The sequence below is a fragment of the Protomyctophum bolini genome, assembly GCF_963924005.1.
Source record: "Protomyctophum bolini genome assembly, chromosome: 13".
In the NCBI taxonomy this organism is placed as follows: domain Eukaryota; kingdom Metazoa; phylum Chordata; class Actinopteri; order Myctophiformes; family Myctophidae; genus Protomyctophum; species Protomyctophum bolini.
The window spans coordinates 26,872,620-26,895,077 of NC_137874.1; the positions used below are offsets into that span (position 1 = coordinate 26,872,620).

A 22,458-nucleotide genomic window follows, 5' to 3' on the forward strand; every position below is an offset into this window, starting at 1 on the left:
GTGCCCCACTGTTGGCTTACTTCTTTTGAAGTGGCCATAAACCATTGGTGCTATTAATACCAAACCGTGTTCTATTAGGAGAAGTGTTCTCATTCACCATCTGCACATAATGAGCTTTTTATTTGTCAGCCAAAGCTATTGATCCACAATTGTGCCGGCACCCAGCCGTGATGCTCCAATAATGATTGAACCTATAGTTGTACTTCTGAGTATTGATTTTACCATGTGTGATAATCATACCTTTCCACCTCACTCCCTACTGTGGTTTTCCGCAGGTGCAGGTAAACTGTCATGTTGAAAGCGGGCACCACCAAGGTGGGCCTGCCCAAGCCAGGACACCAGGAGCGGGCAAAGCCGGCCAGCTTCACCCCCTCTTCCACAGCCATGAAGACCTCCAGATCATCCAGCACACTGGCCTCAGATCTTCGCCTCAGTAAGGTAAAGTTATCACTACACATACTAGCGCACGACCAGATACTGGCACGCTCTACATTACGGTAACCAGTTCAATAACGTCAACTTATTTTGACAGACAAAAAGAGATATATACATTTTATGACGTGCTATAAATAAATATGCCATGCGAAAATTCAAATGTCGGCAGCGCAAGGTCTTTATCTTGGTGCACTATTACATGCTTGGCAAAGTTGGCATGCTTGGTTGCGTGTTAATTCTCAGATACGATGATGGCAAGTCGCATACTTACAGTATTTCATTGTAGAAATCAAAACCGGGTGTTTACCTATAGGCCGAAGGTGTACAGTACAATAATGGCACATCCTCCTGTCTTGTTATAGCTGAAGAGAGCCAGCAGTGATGATGCGTTGACCAAGCCCTCCCTGGGCACAGCAGCCAGCTCACGCATGAAAAAGACGGTCACCATGAGTGCCATCTCGGACCTGACAGAGGCACGTCCTCGTAGCCTCACTGGTAAGAGACCCATTACATTGCAGCTCACGTTGACATGCTTCACACTATGTTACATCCACTGTATAAAGGCTTTGATTTCAGTCATGCCAATTAATTCCTCCCCACACACATCTCTGTGTTGCCATTGCTGTTGTATCCTACTGACCGACTCACCTGGCAGTGAGGAGCTGTAGGGACGTAGGGCCTTTGTCCTACTCCTTCCGAGTCCCACCAACACACCCTGCTGACCGGTGCCACCCCAGCCCATAGGAATATGTGCAATGACCAGTAGCACCCTCCCCACCCGGCTCTCCCCAAACATGGGCCAATTGTGTTCACATAGATGCCTGACAAAGCCAGATGCACCACGGTGGATTCTAACCCACAACCTCTGTGGTGGTGCATGGGCAGGGACTTTACCACTGCACCACCCGAGCCAGTGGTGCAGTTTTCAGTGAATTTCATCTGCTAGCAATTATCTTCTTTTACAACACTCTTGAGAAGTAGCAGCACACACACTGTTATATGTGGACCTTGAAACGTGATTTTGATATTCCATACTGTATGCCTATAACTGGCTTCAGAGATTAGTGGGTGGGGCCTAATTGTAATTCGTACAAAAACACTATCTTGAATGCAACATCAACCCCAAATTGGTATCGCCTGTTTGAGGGGCCTCTGCACCTCCAAAAGCGCTTTTTGTTCTGCCCATAGGGGGCATCATACATGTGAGAAGTTGAACCATTATGTCATAGAAACGCTTTTGACGCCTGTAGCTTCCTCGTGTCCTGTCGGCTACATCTCACATCGGACATAGCCCTGGATAGAACCCCTGGTGAAGACCTGTGCTCTGAGGAGCAGCCTTTTCTAGTTACATTTCTGAAAGAGGTGAAAGAGTAGAGCAAGATTTGTGTTAATGTCCTCTCTCCATCTTGCTGTGTAAAAATAAGTGCAGCTACCTGCAGGTGGCCACTAGAGGGCCCCAGCTGATCACCACAATCCTATACCTCACTGGAGCACACTCTCTAGTCTAGATTAAGACTGTGTTCTGTTCCCGCCTTGTCTCGTTTCCTGTTTGGCTGGCTTGGTGTGATGCAGGTGGTTGTCTGTGGTCTGGTCCAGAGCTAACAGAATGGACACATTCATGGTGTGATGCAGGTGGTTGTCTGTGGTCTGGTCCAGAGCTAACAGAATGGACACATTCATGGTGTGATGCAGGTGGTTGTCTGTGGTCTGGTCCAGAGCTAACAGAATGGACACATTCATGGTGTGATGCAGGTGGTTGTCTGTGGTCTGGTCCAGAGCTAACAGAATGGACACATTCTTGGCCTGCCGCTCTGGCACTTGTCTATTGAACTTCCTGAACAGCAGTCCAACTGTTTTTGGCATTGCATGGAAAAGATGATGTATTTCTCATATAGAAAAAGGAAAATAATGATCCTCAATGGTTTTATCTGACATCTGCATTTTTTTCACTTGCTCCAATGCAATGTGGTTACGTTACCTGTACGGGTGTGTCAGGTTGGCCACAACGCCATCAATACTTAGTCTGACATTGTAAAGGAATCCAGGTTTTTTACAGCCCTGGTATCATGGCAAATACCAGATGTAGGGTGTAACTAACCACACAGTCACAGTGACAGTGATCATGGTAGGAACTGACAGACCGCACGCAGCTTGCATTTCAGGTACGGAGGATGGTAAGCCGGATTTATACTTGCTTGAACATGGCAGATCTACAAGCTCACAACGCATCACCACACGTTGTTGTGAGGTTGTAAAACAGCTATTTTCAGTGTGCAACACCCCACTCAACAACGATATCAAGCCCTTTAGCAACCCATGGGAAATGTTTTACACTGTACAGTCCCTTTACTCCACTAAAGGCAGGGCAGGCATTTGCAATCTAACAGCACATGTTAATTACTGGTGGTGATTACATTACACAGTTTCAGGCATTTTAATTAATCACTGTATTAAGTATTGAAAATGCATAAGGTGATGCTTTATTACGACAGCCATTGTTGTATTAACCGCATTGTTTCGTGTCAAACAGACATTGTAATTGTTGTATTCTAGGTTTTCATTTTCTTGTAATTGTCTTGTTTTCAGCATAATATGGTACTGTTGTCATGCTTGCTTACAGGAGCCCATACACACAGTGTTTGGCTGTTGTGTTATTGGTGAGATTACTTCTTCAAAGGGCTGTTGTGTTGAAGCGAGACTAATTGATTCCTAGCAAACGAAGGGATTCCCATAGGACATAGAGACACTTAGAACCCAGGTCCAAGCATGTCCCTCTCAAGCCTTTTCACATGCATTTTTAGAGCATGATATGCTCTCATTGGATTTGAGTCCCTAATAAGCAACCTTTGGGTTTTTCCGCACAAGTGACAGATCCCTTCTTTTGTGTCAAGCACGTTATGTTAATTAACATGCTTGCTTAAAACTGGCTTTGGCCTAGATTTGTTATCGTCAATTGGTTGCCATTGGTTTATGGACATAATTACCTTATTCTCTCTTTGATAACTAGCTTTTTGTTTTTATTAACAGCAAGCCGTGAAGACAAACTTATGTTATGAGAGTGTGAGGCTGTGAGCTCCTCCGACCCCCTCCTCCCAGGCAGAGATCTAGTATGCAAAACAAGCTGATGTAGAGATTGTTTTGCATTCTGGCAATTTCTAGTTTGCATCCGTCCAACATCTAAAGCAGTGTTTAAAATTACCCCTGCAGAATCATTACGTGTAGGCTCGTTTCCCCTTCTCTCTAAAACCTCTTCCTTTGATTCCTTTTCATTTTTCTACAAAAAGATTATTCTCTGCTCTATCAAGATTCACCTTACTCGATTCACTTAGGCCCCATTTACACTGGCAGCCAAATCCAGCCTGAATCTGAGCTCTGAGCCACATCCAGACTGGAATCTGATTTGTTTAAATGTGATGATGTGACATGTTGGACTAATTTAAACCAATCGGATTTCAATCTCGATGTGGCACAGATCTGATTTAGGCTAGATTTGTCTGCCAGTGTATTAGGTTAGCTTCTCTATCCATTGCTTCCCATATTTGAGCTATATGTAACCCTGTTACAGCACATGCAAAAAAAAACTAGTGTTCCCAGCGGGCTAACTGTACTGAAAGGCTTCCACGCTAAAGGCTCCACACTAGCACACATCATGTCATATGAAGACAGACAACTAATGCCATTATGGACAAGAAGAAGTCAAACAGGTCCACCAATCAGGCTAATCAGCCATTGTTAAATCAGATTAGACATGCGGTGGAAAAAGTGTGCTAGTCAATCACGCATGCAAGGGGTTGAGAACCACAACATAGCCTTCTGCTCATAGCACTACTGTAAGTCACTAAGTACAGGGCACTTAGTTTTGTTTAGAGGAATCGAGGATTGCCCGTTTTTTAATCGGCATAGTGCCCTGTGATATTTGAATCCTATGATGTTGTCCTGCAATAATCTGTGGAACATGCTGTACTGTATGTGCACAGGTGCGGGAAGAACAAAATGGATAAAAAATGTCTTTCATGGCAAATCAAGATGAAGCCAGTATCGATAATGCGATCAATGGCTATTTAGATGTGTCTGTGAAAGTGATCATGTCACTTACTGTAGGAAGCACTGTCAGTGTTGTGCTCATATCTGTCTGATGGAACTCAGCCTGGCATGGGGGGTCAGCCAGACTCTGAGCACTGTCAGTGCTCATATCTGTCTGATGGAAATCAGCCTGGCATCCGGAAGCAGCCAGACTCTGAGGCACACATGGCAGACTTCAGCAGTGCTACAGTATATGATGATCACACTTTTCAAAAAGAGCATGAACTGTCAAAAGAGCTGTGTCCTTTGGGTTGCACTAGGCTTGAATTCAGCATTTGAATTATGCCAGAATACTTTAAAATGAGAAAATAAAAAGTATTTCACACATGTAGAAGTGCTGCCATGTTTGATAATGATAATTATTATATAGCACGTTTCAAAACAAAATTCCAGTGCTGCACAGGGCAAGGTTAAAAACAGCATATAACACAGCAGAATCAAAAAACAGTTTGGTTACGACCTTGGACTGTGAACATGCTTTGTTATCTAGTGCTTGGTGTCGGAGAGACCGGCCAGAAGGCGTGACATATTTCCTGAACCGGGTTTTAGTGGTTTGAGCAGCCATTCTACGGCGCAGTCTTGCAGAGACATACATCGATTTGACACATTGCTGACCTGGCCTGGATTTATGATTAATAAACCGTAAAAAGCATATATTGTGGGAAAACATTTTTATTCTGTTATCCATCCACATTATGTTGCCTCAAACAGTCTAATACCATCAATACCAACCAGTAAGAGGCCCACGCATCCGCCTGGGTGATGGCAGGCTGCTGGGCGAGTGCTGGCGCTTTGGCATGGGGGGTCAGATCAACATATGGAATGTCAGAACAGGTCAGCTCCATATATGGAGATCTAAGGGTGGCAACAGGGGCATTGTCTTGAGTGTACAGGGTTTGATGAGGTCTGGCCATATATGAAACGTGTCTTGAGTGTACAGGGTTTGATGCGGTCAGATCAACATGAAATGTCAGAACAGGTCAGCTCCATATATGGAGATCTAAGGGTGGCAGCGGTGGCAGTGTCTTGAGTGTACAGGGTTTGATGAGGGCCCAGGTAGGGCTGGGCCTTAATTTTCGGGCCTGTAGGGGACTCTATTTTTCGCTGGCTGCCGGGTGCGGATGCACTAATAACTTTGGAGCAGGCCCGTCTAGAGTTTGAATGGACAGGTATCAGTCAAAAGGGAGACATCGAAAAGGAAGGACGGGTGGGGAGGGATCAACATATGGAATGTCAGAACAGGTCAGCTCCATATATGGAGATCTAAGGGTTTGAGGTCAGATGTAGAGTTGCTGGTCTGTTCCATATATGCAGATCTAGGTGATGATCCAGTCTTCTCCATGTATGGCTATTCAGGGTTAGATGAGGTCGGTGTTGTGATCTTCATATATGGAGACGGCCATATATGTTGGCGTGACGTGTTACGAGGCGTGATGTCACGTGGCGTGACCATATACTGTATTGAGGTGTGATGTCATGAGGGTGTGACCATATATGGAGGTGTGATGTCACGAGGCGTGACCATATTTGGAGGCGTGATGTCACGAGGCGTGACCATATATGGAGGCGTGATGTCACGAGCCGTGACCGACAAGACATGCAGGTTTTCATAGTAAACTGCGATCTGCGGTCGCAATAATGCAGGCCCACTTTGGTAGACCTGTACTCAACATTGCACCATAGAGTATTCACCTGCAGTTGGCCTAAGAAAACAAAATAAATGGTATCCTTTAAGTTTAAAATGTAGTTACTATGAGCAGGGTTTGGATGACAATATAACCTTTGCAGGAGAGTTTTGATCCTATTAACGATAAATTGAAAAGACCCATCCCTATATTGATAACTTCAATATCGCTTCCAGTTATTATCGCCAAGCTATTAGTATAGCCACACAACATCACCCACAGAAGCTGAGAGGGTCAATCATTTCAGTCTCTCATGTTAACAAGTTAGTTTAACTAAGGAGCAATGTCTCTCTCCATGTCATCAGACGCTGTGTTCTACCAGACAAAGGGTTAAAGCCTGGGCTCGTGCTGATAACTAATTTAAAAACACTTCATCAATATTTTACTGAAGCTTTCGCTGGAGAGGAGCCCCTACGGAGCATGTGAGAGAGGACAGTCAGTCAGTTCCACTCTATAAATAACAGGCCCATTGGGCAAGCCGAGCACATCATGGCACAACTTCACCTATGGATTCTCTCTCACTCTTGGCTTGCTGCTGTTGAGTTACTGCTACTGTCACAACTGATTAGACTTGCTATAGCGTCGGTCAGTCTCAATGTACGTGAGAATCTAAACTTGTAAATCACAGATTCACGTGCATGTTCACATGTTTTAGAATGGAGTTGTCTGTACTTGCTTCCTTCCTACCTTAGTCAAACTTACGTCATATGTAAACAAGCTAAGGTCCGAATTGGGGGGGGTGGGGGGGCCTGGACGACACTTCCAGTATTTCCCAGTCATTGCTGATGTGACAACATGTGGTGAATCACAGGAACCAGCTTACTGTACTGTAGGCTTTTATATGGAGCGTTGACCTCCTTTCTTATGCCACCGAAACCACTTCCATGTTTATCCACCCTTCCATTTCATTAAGAGTCCTGCGAGAGATGTTTCACTGTCTGTAAACATGGAAGAGACTATAGGCCCTTATTTATTAACGCTGTGTACACCCAAAATTGAGTGTTCACCGTGTTGATGAATATGGGCCTAATTATCTAACGTGCTTACTGCTTATCCTTCGTCCTATCAATCTCCCCCTCTCTCTGCCTGCTGTTAGGTTTACTATGCCATAAAGGTTTTTTTACTCGCTGTTGTACAGTTGTAGTGTACCTGCAGGTATGATTGGGCAATATATTGATATATAGTTATGAGGCTAGATATTGTCTAGGATTTTGGATAGCTTTTCCTTTTTTACCGTAATAATGTCATGATATAACACAAGTGTTGTCTTTTCCTGGTTTTAATCACTTGAGCCTTAAAGGACAACTTCACCACTTTTCAATACAGGTATCTTCATATAATTGGTCCTACTAATGTTCGTTATAAAATACCATTTGTTTTCTACTCTGTCTGTGTCTCATAGGAGGGCTGTGGGCAGTTCAGAAATCATCGTTAAACAGACTTTTTTTTAAACAAGATTTTGTTTTAAAAACATGTATATTTTTATTATCGTGAGAACGATGGCTTCCATTTTGCATTGCAACTTTTCATGAATAGAAAGCCTGTAGTTTCTATTAGCTTGGATTCCTTATCGATTATGTCACTGATGGACGGGTTTCTGAACTGCCCATAGCCCTCCTATGAGACAGAGTAGATTTTGTTTGGTATTTTATAACGAACATTAGTGAGGACCAATTATATGAAAATAGGTTGGAAATTGGTGAAGTGGTCCTTTAAGTGGAAAAAACAAAATGCATTGTCACAATACGATCTTATCGTCACAATATTAATATTGAGATATTTGGTCAAAGATATCTTGATATTTGATGTTATCTCCATATCTCCCAGCCCTATACCAATATTTTTATTTTGCTGTGTCATTCAGGGAGGATGTGGCAAGCAAGTACAGTGTGTTCCTCGTCAACCTCCACCACTTGGCTGTATGAAAAGGCTGTCATTCACTGATGGAGTGGATGTCGCCTCAGGTTATACGCCATATGTTCAGCAAGCTATCGGCAGATGGGTTGCGGTCTTCTGTTGTCCGCACACGAGATCCACAGCTTCCATCGGTTTCTAAACTGATAGTGTCCTCTCACCTTGGCTTGCAGGGAGGGATAGAGGGGGGGGGGGGGGGAGAGAGAGAGAGAGAGAGAGATCATGTGTGTTGGTTTGGTTAGCCACCTGTCCTGAACCCTAGCATCCCTATTCTGTGGCTAACATTCAGCATAAAATAGCCATTCTACATGCTCACAACTTGTCTCATTTTGTGCCGCGCTGTAGAGCAGCTGTTTTCAGAGAAAATATTTCGTGTAGAGCGAAAACAGGAGGAGTTCTAGTATAGCGCCCTTGGGAATATGGTGGTTTTATGTTTTTAACCTTGACTGCCACTGTGAGGCAGAGGAAGGCAGCTACACAGTGTTAATGAAATTAATGAATGTATTGCGCAGAGAAAAATATAGTATACTGTATATGCTATATACTGTATAGACCAATGGTAGGTCTAATAGGTTTTTACTCTGGATAAGCTCAGACCCCCCCATCTGCCGTGTGTCAGCTTTCAGAGTGGGGTGGGGCTGGTGTGCGGGGCTCAGACCCAGACACCTCATACCTGTCAGATGAATTAATCAAACATCCCTCAGTCTCACTGGGACGCCTCAGCCTGCATAAGCACTCAGCCGTGACAGACACACACTGACACCCGCACTTCCATGTCCCAGTATGAGCATAATGTGCTGCTGATTACACATGTGGACGGACATGGGCTTTCTGCACGCACACACACACACACACACACACACACACACACACACACACACACACACAACGCATTACAGGCTTATGCAGTGCACAAATATCATGACATGGAACCGTGCTGCTCCTAATCAACATAGCTCATCTGGGAATGTGCTTCAGACATAAGCATAAACACGTCACAACGTTACATTATTTATACCACCAGGACCTAAACATGGAAACACACTCTTGCCTGCCACCATATAGTGATATTGTTTCGTTTTTTTGCCACAGAGTTAATAAATCTCTATTATCATGACTCATCACGTGTTAGCAAAAGTTTGAAATGTCAAGGAGAAAGAGAGATTCTCTCGCCAGACCTTGAAAGAGGCCTGCAGGGACGTGTAGACGGGGGTCCTGTGGCGCAGAGAACATTCTTAGCAGGATTAGAGGACTGTTTGTTTACCAGGGTGGACATGCTTCTCCAACACAAGGACATTATATAGGAGGCAAGAGGAGGAAGCAGCAATAGTTTGTACATCCTCATCACACATGAGGAATCAAATGTATGATAGCATGATATGCTTTTGATATGATTTGAAATGCAAAACTTTATATCCCCCAATATATATTAGACATTGATTGGAGTAAAGCATATGACTTATCTGAGCCCATACACATCTTGAAATTCTTTAAAGTCGTCATTCAAAACATCACAAGGTCACAGAGTGTGCTGTGCACCCTCCATCTTCACAATAATATGCAGCAAAGCAAGCTAATGGCACATATTCGTTGTTAGCCTATACTTGGTGTCAATCAGAATTAACACTGCATGTGACCTATACAGCAGCTGTTTTTGACGTGACTTGGGCATTTAGATGCTCTTCGTGTTAGTGGTAGTGCCTCTTTGTCATGGGAAATAACCTCACACTGACTGACTCACTCATACACACTAAAACAGTGACTATATCCGGGCCTCTCGCAACCAAAAACCAGTGAGTCTACACAAGTCAACTCCCTTCTTCCCCTGTAGCTTTTAACACCATGAATATTGCAGAGATCAGTGCAGTCGTGTGATTCATTCACCTTAACAACCTTTTATTCTTTCTCTCCCTCTCTCTCTCTCCCCCCTCGGTCCCTGTCTCCCTCCTCTCTCTCTCTCTCTCTCTCTGCAGCTCTTTCTCTCTCCCCATCTGCTTTCTCCCTGTTTCCCTCTTTCTCTCTCTTTTCCCTCTATACCTATCCCTCCCCCCTCCTCTCTTCCTGTCGCCCTCCACTCTCTCTACTGTCCCCATGCATGTCTCCCTCCTTTATCTCTCCTCTCTCAATACCCTCCCCTCTCTCAATACCCTCTCTCCCTGTCTCCCCCCTCTCTTCTGTCTCTCTTTTTCTCCCTCTCTGCTCTTCTATCTCTCTCACATCTCTCCATTCCCCTCTCCTTCTGTGTTAGCTGTACTGAGAATAGAAAAAGCAGTGCATTCAGCATTGTGTGCTCCCCCTAAAAGAACAAAAAAGCTGCCGTGTGTGTGTGAGAGTGTGTGTGGGTGTGTATTTGTTTTGAATATCGCACAAGAGTTCGCTAGAGGCTCCCAGACTGGCGGTATTTGGAGAAAAAAAAAGAAAGTTCACACAAAAGACGCAGCTGTGACGTCACCTTCTGACAGACCCAAGACAAATGGAGCTCCTCTCCTCTAATGTGAGGAGGGGAGACTGTACCAGCTCTGTCTGGGAGACTGGACAGCAGTCAGAAGAGGAGGAGCTTGAGGAAGGAGTGATGGTGCATGTGCTGTGTGTGTGTGTGTGTGTGTGTTGCTGGGGAAGCCACTCCTCCTCCCTAGCTGCGTGCTGCTGATTCCAGTCAGCACACTGATAATGAAGCCCACACGACGACTGCCTGCCAACAAGTGTGTCACCCCGTCACCATCCAAGAGGATACACATACACAATCACTTGGCCACTCGCACGGAACGGGACTTCCAGCCTGCCTGCCTCCGCATGCACACAGTCGTCCCGGAGGAGCAGTGGCCAGACGACAGGAACAGAAGGAGAGAGGACAGAAACTTGTTTTTATTTATATTCATTCATTTGTTTTCTTGCGGGGTTTACGATACGGGCACGTTGCAAGAGGGGGTACGGACAGACGGTCGGCACCAAGTACAGCCACGGTTCTTGGATTAGCCCGGCCCCCCCGGAGTGGAGTGTGGGAGGTGTGGAACGCGGACCAGCAGCATGGGGAACCAGGCGGGCAGGCAGGAGGAGACAGAGTCAGGTCTGCAACCCCCCCCCCCTTTTTATCATTGTGTTGTATGCCAGCTTGACTCAGCATCACATCTGTCTGTCTGTCTGTCTCACTGTCTCTAGTTGTCTCTCTGTTCATGTAGGGAGCAGAGATGTTAGTAGAAGCCATAGATATTAATATAATATATATCTTATGTCTTGCTAATGTCAGCGAGAGCCTTGAAAGATTAACAGCCAATCAATCAACCAGATGCCTGTTTCTCCTACCGTATATTCCCTACAGCAGTGTGGTTGTCAAAGTGGGGTCCTTGAAGGGGTTCCAGGGGGTCATTAGTATACATCTCAGAGTCATGGGGGTCTGTGGCCTAGAATGCTGGGGGGTTCTTAAAAATGAAAAAGTTTGAAACTAGTTGTGGGCTGTCTGTGTATGAAAAAGATTTTATCGATTAGTCGTTCCTGTCCGTAGTTTTTCCTTTGTTTTGCGTGGCCTTCCTTTGCTGTACATCTCTGAGGTGACATGTTTGGACGATATTTCCTTTCCTGGTGAACTGTAAGTGTGTGTGTGCGTGCATGCGCTGCATGCATGACCTGGCCTGTATATTGGTTTATCTGTGTTTGTCTGCTGTCAGATTCCAGCCAAAGGTCATGTTCATTGCTAATGTGTCCCCATGTCACAAAAGAACACACAGAATAGACTAGAAGTACACTGCCAGCCAGGGTGATGGCCACCCCACACACACACACACACACACACACACACACACACACACACACACACACACACACACACAGTGGCACATTCTATCTGTGGCAGGTGTTGAGGCTTTTATTTTATTGTGTGTGTGGTGTTTGTGCACACATGCGTGCTGTGAGATAGAACACAGTGCTGTAGGCTGATATTGAGAGGCAACAGTTGATAAGTCCCAGTGTCCTTCACACACAAAAATGCACCTTTGTTATGCAATGCAAATTGATGCAATGTGATGCAATGTGAATTTGTAGTCTCTTAAGTTGTATTACATTATCAGATGTTATACGTTATTATGTTAATGGTTAGAAGTTGTGTTCTTGACAGCTACATGATATTTAGTTTTTGACCAACTATTGATCAGTACTTCTGCATTACCATAGCTGTTGAGTGCCTGAGTCAGTTACTGTTTCAGTGTCAGGAATAATATTTGTTGATGTTGATGTGTTTGTGTGGAATTCTTTTCAAATCACATGAGATTGTGAGTGGTGCTTTATAGATGCATATTAGTCACATATTAGTGTATCCTGAGTGTTCATGAAGAACTGACATTTCTTGACCACAGCGCTACCAGGACCATATAGAACAAAGGGGAGATCCGGGCACACTTGATGTTAAAAGGAGGAAAACTTTATTGAACCGAGATGTTTCGACCTATACGGTCTTCATCAGGGCTGACCATGTTGACATTTTCTGGGCTGTGTAATGTATTTAATGATTGGTACGCGTGCCTGATCTGTAAGCTTTTGATTGATTGATTGATTAATTTATTAACACGGTTAACGGTACATAACAGTACTAGTAAATGGTAAATGGTGCATTTATATAGCGCCTTTATCCAAGGCGCTTTACATAGATTGTGCATTACATTCACCCATTCACACACCGATGGCAGCGGAAACCATGCAAGGCACCAACTAGCACATCGGGAGCAATTAGGGGTTCAGTGTCTTGCTCAAGGACACTTCGACAGTAACTCTGGGGGAGCCCGGGTTCGAACTGGCAACCTTGTGGTTCCCATTCAGGCACTCTACCCCTGAGCCACCGCCGCCCCCGGCTACAGTCAAAGGTTTTGTAATTAAGGACAACACAAAAAGTGTTTCCATTGTGTTCCATTGTAGTCAATTCATCATTAACGTATAACTAGCAATTATGGGAAATTGTAAGTGTGATTGTACTGACAATTTCAAGCTTTGAGTCTTGCATAAGTACAGTATGATGATGTATTGATCCACATCACAGGGACCCGAAAAGGTTTACACAGAATAAATAAATAAAATCAGGCAATTACTATAGTCTGGTTGTCTCTGGCAACCACACTAATAATTATTACAGGGGTGCATTAGTTTAGACTAGTCATTGGTTAGACATAAGGTTGGTGAGGGGTTTGTTAAATAGACCGGATTAAGGTTAGTAAGGGGTGCGTTAAAACTACCGGATTAAGGTTTGTGAGGGGTGCGTTAAGGGTTGGGAGAGGCTTAAGGTTAGGTTTAGGTGTGCTGCCCCGTGGGAGGTTAGGGTTAGGGTGAGGGTTTGAGATAGGTTGTAGGACCAATGACTGGTCTAACCAATGACTAGTCTAAACTAAGTACTATTACAATTGAAATAAAGCTCACTAACAGTTATGATATATGACCTCAGCTGCCTGACTCAGTGACAAATCATTTATCTGTATAAGCATATTGATAACCATGACATGATGACTCCACTACAATATTGGACGTTGCATGTTTCCTGTTTCCATAATCTGCTAGGGATATCATAGATTCACTGTTCTTACTGTATATATTTCTCAGTCTGTAATCAACTTCAAAATGTATGTGAATACCTCGTTGTGTTGGAATATGTTCTCCGCGCCTGCATGCGACTGGACGGATCCTCACCCACCACCCCTTGGGTTTGATGGAGACTTCTAGAGCCCTTTGTAGTAACTAGGGCCGTGGAGTCAACAACAAACCTAAATCACATATTATTTTACAGAGAAAGGGGGGTAGGGAAGAGGTTTCTGCTATCAAGGGGTTCAAGGGGGAAATGAAATTGGAACTGAATTGCTGAAAAATGGAAATGAAGATGGATAGATAGTACACATAGTACATGCATAAACTGTCCTTAAGGCATAGAGAACCTTACCATACTGTACTGCAGCGGTTCTCAACCCTTGTGTCACGACCCCTATAGGGGCCGCCAAATTATTATTAAAAAAATAACAAATAAATTGGAACTGAATAGCTGAAAAATGAAGATAGATAGATAGTACACATACGTAGTACATGCATAAACTGTCCTTAATAATTATATCTGGTTTCAGTATTCATTAATGATATATTCTCTCTATTATTAAAGGACCACTTCACCACTTTTCAACCTATCTTCATATAATAGATCCTCACTAATAACCTTGAAAAAACGGCACGATTTTTTTCTACTCTGTCTGTGTCTCATAGGAGGGCTGTGGGCAGTTCAGAAACCGTCTTCCAGTGACCTCATCGATGGGGAATACAAGCTAATAAAAACTGCAAGCTATTCCTGAAAAGTTGCAATGTGAAAATGGAAGTCATCGTTCTCACGATAATGAAAATCTAATTTTTGTAAAAGAAAATCTTGTTTAAACAATAATCTGCCTAATGATGATGTCACTGGAAGACTGCCCACAGCCCTCCTATGAGACACAGACTGAGTAGAACAAAATTGTGCCATTTTATCATGATTATTACTGAGGGCCTATTATATGAAGATGGGTTGAAAAGTGGTGAAGTGGTCCTTTAAGGTTATTTTGCAGTCAGTTTGTATTGGGGGTGGGGAGGGGGAGCGGGGCGGGGGTCGCGAGACATAGCCAAAGCATTTCCGGGGGTCCCCAGCCAAAACGTTGAGAACCCCTGCCTTACTGTATGGATTTTGGTAGGTCATTCCATATTTTGGTGGAATGACATTTGATTGGACCATAGCTGAGCAGTGAGCACCCACGTGAATCTCTAATCGCTACAGTCCAATATCCTCTCTAATGTGGATTGATGTTTCTCTTATTCTGCTCGTATAGCCGCACTCCATTTCATCAAATGACCCTCTCTAGTCTCCATATTGTAAATGAGAATTGATCATTAAATGGGTTGATCGCCCCGCCAGCAATCAAATCAAGAGGAATGATTTGATTGCCTTTTCACGTCAAGTTCTTCCGTTGCGGTTGTTATGTGACTGGTGATTAACAGCGAGAAAGACAAACTGCAAAAGCAGAAAACCTGCAGCACTCCAAAGTAGAAGGCTAGTCTTATATGTATAGGTGCAGTTACGGGTCAAGGGTACAAATGGGAATAAAGGATGTCCTTTTCACATGCTTTATTTACCTCTGACAGAACGGACGCCTTTCAGCCTGATGGGCCCATCAGGCTGAAACGCGTCCGTTCTGTGCACAGCATTGTGACAAGATGTATATATATATATATATATATATATATATGATACAATCAAGTGCAATTGAATACAGGTGCCAACTGTGTCATCACCTTGAAAGCTATTAAATGAAGACTCAATGTTTTAAGAACAGGCGGCTGAGTTGTGCTCCAGGTTTACTGCCAAAGGTTATGGTGCAGGTATCTTAAATGAGGTTCTACAGAGAGCAACACAGTTGGTCGGACAGGAAAGTTATTAACAAGTTATTAACGCCCAAACCACCTTCATCTATTCTAGAGTATCCAATATAGGATTGTATGTGCAACCACTTTTTCACCTCTCTGAAGATTGATTAGTATGTGGACATAGCAGTCTATAGTGCTTACTTAATACTTTGATCGTACTGAGCGTCTGCTAAATGCCCATTGAAAATGGTTAATGATTAATCCTCTGCTTCATTGATGAACAAAATTTGTTTACAGTTACAGTTCTCTCCATATGTATTCTACACACACACACACACACACACACACACACACACACACACACACACACACACACACACACACTCCTGCTACACTCAGCCGGTGTACTAACATCCCTCTGACATGGGCAGCTGTGGTTTGTCAGAGGATCAGTTTTGACTTTTGAAGAGAACAGAACAAGTCCGCTTGTTGTGGTGCTGGGCAGTGCGGTTAGAGAGAGACGTGGGAACCAAATGAACTCATTTAGATTTGATTCATATCGTTATCGCTGGCGCGGAGGGCTGAGGAGTCGGCTGTTGTCTGGCCCAGAGATAGGAAGGTCTTTATCACAATCGTGTTACTGAACCGTGCCTCCCCTACTAGAGTGACCCAGACTGCTACCCGTGTTGAATGCAAATTCTTGCTGTTGATTGACTCAGTAGTCAGAATAATATGGTTAAGAAAAGAAACAACGCCCTGGTCCGTTTATTTTCAGCGCTGACCTCAATCGGTTGTATAACGATTTGGATGCAGAATAAAAAGGAATTCAAAAATCTCCGGGCATGACCAAATGTTTTTTCTCTGAGGTGAAATCAACGACTGCCGACTATCGCATTGGTCAAAAAAGGGAACTTTGGCATTCCCTCCACTCACCATGGTTCCTCCAGCATTGCAGCATGGGGGATGCTTGGAGGGAGCTGTAATGTAGCAAAGAAGCTGCCAAAGTGCTGGAAAAACATGAGCATTGTTTGAGAGAGGAGGGTTGATACCAGTGTAGCAATAACAGTGTTGTCATTGGAACAGCCGCCTGTTTTTTACTTACATCGGCAGCAAAGGCAACCAGAAGAGAAGTCAGTTGTTTTTAATGGAAAGAAGGCAAGAAGCATCACAGACTCCGGGGTCACCTAGTGCCTTGACTGAAAGAAAAAATTTAGTATAGAGAAGTATAGAGATGGCATTATTTAAGTACCGGTACAATAACATTCAGTTCAAACATCACAGATAGCTGTGTGGTACTGTCCACTTGGCTGTTATGTGCAGTTTGGTCACATTGAAAAGACCCATCAAGCTGGAATAATGCAGTAATTATTCAGTGGAATGAGCCCTGACCTGTATGTACTGAGACACCCGCTTCAAATGTTATCAACTGATAATCACCAGTAGGTTACCTGTATGTACTGAGACACCCGCTTCAAATGTTATGCCATTAGGAAACACGGAAGTGAAATGACTGCCACCAAAACGAAAAATAGTAAAACTGACTTACATGGCCAGGTAAGACTGATATGAGGTTAGGGGACTTGCGTAGCTGGTTAATAAGAGTGAGGTTAGGGTTAGCGTTAGGGTTAGATTTAGGCTTAGGGTTAGTAATAGTCGGATAATGCGACCAATGCCATGTCGGATGTCTCTGCCTTTCCTCGTTGCCTATTCGCAGCCAGTCGGCTGTTGTTGTCCCCAGGCCGAAGGTATGGGGAGAGTATGTTTTGCACTCCGTACGTCCATGTGTGTCCGTGTGTCTGTCCGTGTACCTTGGCCTAAACATCAGCAGCACAGGGAACTACAACCAAGCTGTAAAGGACCTGAGAGACAAGGCAAGAAGGGCATTCTATGCCATCAAAAGAAACATCAAAATAGACATCCCAATTAAAACCTGGCTTAAAATACTGGACTCGGTGATAGAACCAATTTCCCTCTATGGTTGCGAGATCTGGGGACCATTAGCAAACCATGACCTGGAAAAATGGGATAAACACCAAACCGAGACCCTACACACAGAATTCTGCAAATCCATTCTCCGTACCCAGCGAAAAACACCAAATAATGCATGCAGGGCAGAATTAGGACGATACCCACTCATAATCAAAATAAAAAAGAGAGCACTTAAGTTCTACAACCACCTAAAAGAAAGTGACCTAGATGCACTCCATAACAAGGCACTCACACACAGTGAAACTCTAGAGAGATGCCCCCTCAGCCAGCTGGCCCTGGAACTCCGGGCACAAACACAAACAGAGCCACGAGATAGAAAACCCATTGGACTAAACCAAATTATAAAACAGCAAAGGGAAAACTATCTGACACATTGGAAAGAAGCAACACAAAAGCAGAGTAAACTAGAATGCTATCTGGCCCTAAACAGAGAATACACAGTGGCAGAATACCTGAGCACCGTGACCGACCCAAAACAAAGAAAAATCTTAACTAGGTACAGACTCAGTGAGCACAGTCTCGCGATCGAGAAAGGCCGTCATAGGCAGACCTGTATCCCGAGAGAAGACAGACTATGCACCCACTGCACACTAAACGAAGTGGAAACCGAGCTACACTTCCTAACCATCTGCCCATTGTACCAAGACATCAGAGACACATACTTCCCACAGATTACAACCACACACGGAGATTTTGAAAACATGACCAATGACAAAAAACTCCCATATCTGCTGGGCGAAGTACAACAATGTGCAAACACAGCAGCAAGATTTGTGAGTTGCTGTGATAGGAGAAGGATATCAAATGGAACACAACCACCCTAAAGACTAATAATTGTGTATATTCCTGCACTATACCTGCATCGAGTTATCTTGGTACACAGAAGTTGATCTATTGAAGATTCTGACCTTCAAAGTACATAATTTTTGTTTTGATTGTATTGCTGTATTGTTGTATTGTTCTTTCTGCTTTGGCAATGTAAACGTATGTTTTCTCGTGCCAATAAAGCCCTTTGAATTGAATTGAATTGTGTCTGTCCGTCTGTTACCAGCTAATCTCCCGCATTGTTGGCCCGGTCGATGCCAAACTCTGCACACACACTCCCTGGATGCCAACAATTGCCCCAATTATTTTACAATGGCCTGTTATAGCGCCACCATGAGGCCGATTTGTGCAAAACACATTTATTATACATCACTCTTACACATTTTATCCATACATCACACAAATCGGTATACACTATCTCTATAGTCATGTGATCAACACAGACCCGTCCGCTTCCACATATTCCATCCCCATTGGCTAAGATTGCCATCTAAAGTTTGCAGGATTGGTCAATTTTGAACAAAATGCCTAAAATCTTGAACACAGCGGGAAATTTCCATTAAATTCCGTGACGGTGGATATACTCCTCTCCAGAGTAGAGCAGTCTATGACCATGAAGAGCTTCCTATCTGCCGCCTCAGCACCAGAAAGATGAGGGATTCTACATTACATGGAAACAACTTTGTCCCTCCTTCAACTGCGGGGACCCAGAGGAAGTCACTTTCATAATTTCCACAGCAGATAGATAGGCAGTTGATAAATGTCAACACACTCGCCGGTTTTTGTCCTGTTTAAGTGTGTGTGTGTGTGTGTGTGTGTGTGTGTGTGTGTGTGTGTGTGTGTGTGTGTGTGTGTGTGTGTGTGTGTGTGTGTGTGTGTGTGTGTAATATAATTTGAGAAATACACATTTTGAGTGAAATTGTCTTTTTCCTCACACAAGAGAAATAAATGGTTGTTTCATGGTTAAAGAAATATGTTTTATTAAAACATTTTGGAGAAGTACTGTAGGCTTACAATTAGGAAATGATTTGGGTTGCCTTTAAGGTTAAGTTTAGGGAGGTTAGGGTTGGAGGTATGCCTGATTTGGGGGTGCCCACAGCTGAGTTAAGGCACGTACCACATACTGTGATGCCTGACAGAGTCCTAGGTTGGCGTCCCTGGCCTCTCAGACCTTTGCTGTATGCTCTCTCTCCCTGTTCCCTATGCTGTGGACTGTCAATAAAGACAAGAACATAAGTTGATTTATACTAGTTGCGCACCTGTGTCGCACACTGAAAATAGAAGATGTACAAGCTCACAACGTATCGCAGCGTGACACATAGTGAGCTTGTAGATCTACTACTTTAGGTATGTGACATCTCTGTGCACCTGTATGTATAACTCTGCATTCAGGGTTAAGGGTCAAAATGGCATTTATGAAATTGCAGGCCTAAAACGTTGAGGTCCTCTCAAGTGTAGTAACCCACTGGTGTGTGTGTGGTAAATGGAGATCATGGCCCGGGAGTCGGGACACACACAGGCATCAAAGCAAGGTTGATTACAGCCTTCAAACTCGGAACTCAAATGAACACTAATTTGTTGGCAGAGCAACTAACGATATAGTGTGGATAAAAACGCCAACACTTAGAGACATAGACATGTGAGCCATCCTTTTTTCTGTGATTGTGTGTTCAAGGCATTATCAAATCAAACGGCGGTTTGCGTATCTGGCAGTTGGCTGCTGATTTGACTCAAGAGTGAGAATGGCAATCGTGGCCTTTCCTTGGTTGTTTGTTGTGGTATCTTTTATCCAGTACTGTGTTTGTCCTGAGGACAGACGCTTGGTTGTTTGTTGTGGTATCTTTTATCCAGGACTGTGTTTGTCCTGAGGACAGACGCTTGGTTGTTTGTTGTGGTATCTTTTATCCAGTACTGTGTTTGTCCTGAGGACAGACGCTTGGTTGTTTGTTGTGGTATCTTTTATCCAGGACTGTGTTTGTCCTGAGGACAGACGCTTGGTTGTTTGTTGTGGTATCTTTTATCCAGGACTGTGTTTGTCCTGAGGACAGACGCTTGGTTGTTTGTTGTGTTATCTTTTATCCAGTACTGTGTTTGTCCTGAGGACAGACGCTTGGTTGTTTGTTGTGGTATCTTTTATCCAGGACTGTGTTTGTCCTGAGGACAGACGCTTGCTGCAAGGTCACACCACCAGAGATTCCCCCCACTGAGGGTAATCTCAGGAATTTATACATGCTCCCCCTTGATTGTGTGTCCATGTGTTGATACGTAGAGTCAGACTAGCTTTGTTAAAGTGTGTTGAGAGATTTTGTTTTGTGGTCAAATCCCTCTCAGAAAAGCACACGTCGCATCCACTTTCAAAAAACAAATTATTCGTTCTTACCATTTAGACCTGTTCATTTAGAGACCTTTCAATATAGCATCTCTTTCTTTCTTTCTTTCTTTCTTTCTTTCTTTCTTTCTTTCTTTTAATAGGAATGTGAAGTTTTCCAGAAAACTGTTAAGACTTTGGCCGCCTGTGCATTCAGTCCATTAGATTGTAATGTTGTTGTTGTAACATGTTACAACATGTTGTTGTAACATGTTACAACATTTATCACTAATTATGCCTTGGACATATTTTTTTATCTGCCTAACAATGATGTCACTGGTGGACTGCCCACAGCCCTCCTATGAGACACAGGCTGAATAGAAAAGAATGGTGGTATTTTATCATGAACATTAGTGAGAACCAATTGTATGAAGATAGGGTGAAAAGTGGTGAAGTGGCCCTTTAAGACCTGTGGCCGATTCTAAATCCTAACCTTAAGTTTTCTGAAAAATGTATTAAAGAATGTATATGTTGGCTATTCAAAAATAGCTATAGATAAATCTTCCCTTGAACAAAACATTTTCAGATGGGTCCAGAGGCCTTCATGTTGTGATGAAGTGCTCATGCAGAGATGGACAGAAAGCTCAAGTGCTTAGCTTGTGTAAATGATGCTGCCACTAAACTACAGAAGCTTTTCCTTCTCAGCAATGGGCTCATTTGATTAACATGTTAACCTCTGCTGACAACAGATTAGCAGTATCTATGGGTGTTTTACCTCTGCTTACCAATGGGAATAGGAATACTCATACTGTATAGGTGCACTCTCTCTGCAATCCATTTACTTTTATTCAGTCACAGCGAAGCAGCTCCTGCTGCCATTCACTCCATTCCAGTAATGAGTTTTCTATTTACAGAATCCAATTAATCTCTTTACAAATCAGAAGTGAAAAGTGTCTCCCTCCCCAGTCCAGCCTTCTCCTGTAAGTAATGCTGCTTCACAGTCTCACTTTCATTACCTCTACATTCACCAACATGCTACTGTTCTTGTAACGCAGTGGTTTTTTGGGGGACAGCCCCCACTATCCGATAACCAGATGCCTTTTTATTCAAAACATTTGATTCCTGTTGCTATATACATAGCATATAAAATGACACAGATGCTTTCCCGGTTTTAAATATGGAGTGCCCCCCTAAAATATGATCCTCAGGTACTATGATTATACTAGGAGGAAGATTTGAAAGAAACCGAAAGTGTTAAAATTATGTTTTTATATGGCCACGCCACACCCACCCGTTCATTAAGTATGCCTGGTTTTCACCTTAGCACCACCCACCTGAACTTCGCCCACAGCTGTTGTTGTATGATAATGTGGGAGGGGTTAGGGTTATGATGTCACTAAAATGGTTCGATTGGGCCTTTTGACTCAAAGGCTTTCAGCTTTCATGAAGAAACCAAAAATACACAGGGAAGACATATTTGAATATTATAACCACACCTGGGGGTCTATTAGAGTAATGTTAACTACATACAGTAGACACATGCAAAACAGAAAAAGTACAAAAATCACGGCACTCCATCTTTAAAGGTACGTATAACAACATATAGGCTTTCCCGGTCTTAATGGGTTAAATAACAATTATAATGGAACATCAGACTCCAACTGAGTCTCAAAATGTATCACAATCAACTCGGTGGGAGTGTTGTATGATCCAAAGTGGATGATTCGATCTCCCATCATGCAACAGCCCTTAGAAGGGGGGAACCGATATAGACACGTCAAGATCATTGAAGGTATATGTTCAAAGTTGTTGCCACCAAATATGTACAGCTCTCCATTGTAAGCAAAGGCTGAATGAGCCCTG

General features: G+C 43.5%; 1 protein-coding gene across 12 annotated transcripts in view; it reads left to right on the forward strand.

Annotated features, from left to right (window-relative positions):
- specc1 (sperm antigen with calponin homology and coiled-coil domains 1) overlaps positions 1 to 22,458 on the forward strand; it is an 80,430-nt gene that overhangs the window by 14,649 nt on the left and 43,323 nt on the right. For 9 of the 12 annotated variants that reach the window (XM_080780975.1, XM_080780985.1, XM_080780984.1 and 6 more), the window contains exons 2-3: positions 276 to 438; positions 798 to 930. In XM_080780975.1, coding sequence (XP_080637101.1) covers positions 292 to 438; positions 798 to 930 — 280 coding nt within the window. In that variant the 5' untranslated portion in view covers positions 276 to 291. Of the gene's footprint in view, positions 1 to 275; positions 439 to 797; positions 931 to 10,800; positions 11,185 to 22,458 lie in introns of those variants that run through there. The other 3 variants (XM_080780986.1, XM_080780976.1, XM_080780982.1) reach the window with 2 other exon arrangements.